At 57.9% G+C, this 2,886-nt stretch overlaps 1 protein-coding gene across 1 annotated transcript; it reads right to left on the reverse strand.

Annotated features, from left to right (window-relative positions):
• Window positions 1-713: 713 nt before the first annotated feature.
• Window positions 714-2,547, reverse strand: LOC120249178 (cytochrome c oxidase subunit 8A, mitochondrial). Its single transcript, XM_039257671.1, has 2 exons — window positions 2,362-2,547; window positions 714-1,043 (listed from the first exon to the last, which is right to left on the reverse strand). The coding sequence occupies exons 1-2, from the start codon at window positions 2,473-2,475 to the stop codon at window positions 948-950; spliced, it is 210 nt and encodes a 69-aa protein (XP_039113602.1). The 5' UTR covers window positions 2,476-2,547; the 3' UTR covers window positions 714-947.
• Window positions 2,548-2,886: the final 339 nt, after the last annotated feature.

Genomic DNA, 2,886 nt, shown 5'->3' on the forward strand with positions numbered 1-2,886 from the left:
GACCATGCCCGTACCCTGTAGGGAAGCAGTCACGGGCGGAAGTTGGACTTGCTCCTCTATCCAGCGTGTCCCACCCGCGGAGGTGCCCCGGCCCCCGCAGGAAGACGCACTGAGGAAGGGCCCTGGGACTGGAGGAGCGGCACATTCCGCAAGCCAAGAAAGGCGGGGGCCGGGGAAGGAGGCAGGGAGCACAAGGAAGCCGCTCGCTCCAGAGGCAGTGGCTCGCTCCAGAGGCAGTGACGGATGTAACACTCAAAGGGGCCCTGGGGCTGACGTGAGAAAGCAAGACGTTATAAAGTGCCCACCTCCAACGAGGAAGAACAAGAAGCTCCTGAGCAATGGCTGGAGCCCAGCCCCCAGGAGCAGAGGGAAGGCTGGACCCACAGAGAGGACTTCCAGCGGCGGAGCTGGCCCCGGTGAGAAAGACAGAACACAGACACCCATGCAGCCATAGCCCGGAGCTTGGCACCACCGAGGAGCTAGACAGGAGGAGCGAGGAAGGGCTTCCCGGGGCGACAGGATTTGTTTCCCCCAGAAGCCAGGCAACACAGGAAAGCGGGTAAAGGAAGCACCGCCTCCAGGCAGCAAGAACAGCCGAGCATGCGTGACCTACCACAGTGGAGTCAGCCAGCAGGGACACCCCTGCCCAACACCATCCTCAGCTCAAGTGTGGAGGCCGGAGCCCAGGCCGAAGACACGAGGAGTTTCTGAAGCAAGGTTTAAACAGACTTTATTGTGACAAGGAGGGCCCCACTGGGCAGGGCCTTATACACCAGCATATATGGTCCCAGGAGGTCCCCGTGGAGAAGTCGAGAGGTCCTGATTGCGGCCGAGGTCAGTGTAATGGAAGGGCATGATCCGGGGAAGGCCGGCCAGGAATGCAGCAGACATGATCAGGAGAGGCCAGGGGTGGTCAGGCCACAGGGTGAGGGACAGGCCAGTCCCCTTCACTCCCGCTTCTTATAGTCCTCCAGATGGGACAGGACCCAGCCCGCCGGCAGGAGGAAACACAGGAAACAGGAGGTGAGCCCAACGGCGACTTCCTACAGAGTACAAGAAAGAACGAGATCCCGCACGATAAGGATCCCCTGAGGCTTCCCGGCACCAGAAACCCCCTTTCGGGGAGTCCGGATTCAGGCTTCAGAGATTAGCAGACCCAAGGCCCACTTGAGGCCTTGAGGCAAAGGGTCAGACCTGGGGGTGGGGGCCAGCCTGTGTTAGGATCCACAGAGAAATCCACCACGAGATGCTAAAGCAAAGGGACAGGAACAAGGAATTAAATCCGTGTGGTCTATTGGGATCCAGGAACCATGCAGAGGCTGATGACCCTAAAATTGCACCTCTCCTTCTTTGCCTTAAAAAGCCCCTCTCCTCAGGGCGCCAGGCTGGCTCAGCTGGTAGATCATGTGGCCCTTGATCTCGGGGCCGTGAGTTGCAACCCCACTCTGGGTGTAGAGATTACTTAAAAATAAGACCTTAAAAACAAAAACATCTCTCTTCCCATCTCCTTTCCAGGACTGTCATTCAGCCTCCGGGGCTAGAATAAAAGGCTTTTCACAGCCACCTCCACATTCCCTATGGCAGTAAAGATCACAGCATAGCTTGGGTGTTAGACTTGAATTCAAGATACTTCTTTGCCGCTGAAGGTTTGACTTTTGACAAGTGGATACAGTGCTCCTAAATTTCAGTTCCCTCAACCACGAAATCGAGATGACGGCCACTTGTTCTCAGGGTCTCCGGGACCAGCGCAGCGGTCTTGGCAGCGTCTGGCACGCAGTGGACACTCAGCAGATGCCCGCTGCAACTATGATCACTAGTATTTCCTCAATAGCTGCGGCTCTTCGGGCTCTGCTCCTAACTGGGGCCCACCGACCTGGATTCTGAAGACTCGCACTCGAAGCCGAGTTCTGCCGCTCAGACAAATGCACAAAAGCGCCAAACAGGTGAAAGTCATTAAGGGTTAAACTCTCTCTCATTTCTGGAAATGACAAAGACCCACCTTCCCTAATAATCAACAGTGGTAACAACCAGTAGCGCCGCTGACAGTCGTTACGCAACCCCCATGAGCCGATGAGTAAACAGGCTCGAGGCTGCACAGCACGTAAGTGACAGAAATAGGGCTGAATCGAGATCCTGGTGTTGACTGAGCCCCGATTGTCGCCCGGGCACTGTCCCTCTCATTCGCGCTCTCCAGACACACCCAAACCCCTGTTGCTCCCTGCTAAGCTGCGGGCCGCGAGGTGCAGGGCACTCTCAGGGCCGCCGAGGTCCAGCGCGCCAGACCGGCCATCCGCAAACTCGCCGCGGGACCCCCAGTCTGGCTCGCTGCATCTCCCGCGCCCTGCCCGGCCCACTCCTCACCATGGTCCCGAACTGCTCCCGCGGAGGCTTGGAATGGATCTGAGCACGCTGCACCGGGAGCCGCCGGGTTAGGCCTGTCAGGCCCCTCACCAGCAGCGGGGTCAGTACAGACATGACTGCAAGGAATGACTGCAGACAGTGGCCACCAGCAGCCCAAGGTCGGGAAGTCAAAATGGCGGCGGCGGCCGGAAGTTCCGGCTCTGGGGAGGCTGGGAAAGGGCGGCCCGGAAGTCTCCCGGAAATGACGCAAGGACACACCTCTCACCCGCCCCCGTCAGTTTTTGGCGCGCTCCTCGAAAGAGCCAATCGACGCCATTTTACCACCAATGGGCGGGGCAAGGAGGGGCGTTCCCTTCAGTTATGCCCCACCTCCAGCGTGGCCTACCTTCTTGAGTGACACCGAAAGCCACCCAATCATATAAGCCAGAAACGAGGCGGCATTCTTGACTCCTCCCTTCATTCATTCTTTTTAAAAAATCTCTCTATTCAGAATCCTTCTCCGCCAGGCTTCCATTATTTCTGGCC

The sequence above is a fragment of the Hyaena hyaena genome, unplaced genomic scaffold (genome assembly GCF_003009895.1).
Source record: "Hyaena hyaena isolate Hyena2069 unplaced genomic scaffold, ASM300989v1 scaffold_632, whole genome shotgun sequence".
In the NCBI taxonomy this organism is placed as follows: Eukaryota; Metazoa; Chordata; class Mammalia; order Carnivora; family Hyaenidae; genus Hyaena; species Hyaena hyaena.

What these genes read in the sequence shown, in the direction of transcription:
- LOC120249178 (XM_039257671.1), bottom strand. Translation starts at nt 2,475, where the DNA reads ATGTCTGTACTGACCCCGCTGCTGGTGAGGGGCCTGACAGGCCTAACC. An exon ending in GGGAGCAGTTCGGGACCATG is followed by an intron (nt 1,044 to 2,361) that starts GTGAGGAGTGGG and finishes TGTACTCTGTAG; the next exon opens with GAAGTCGCCGTTGGGCTCAC.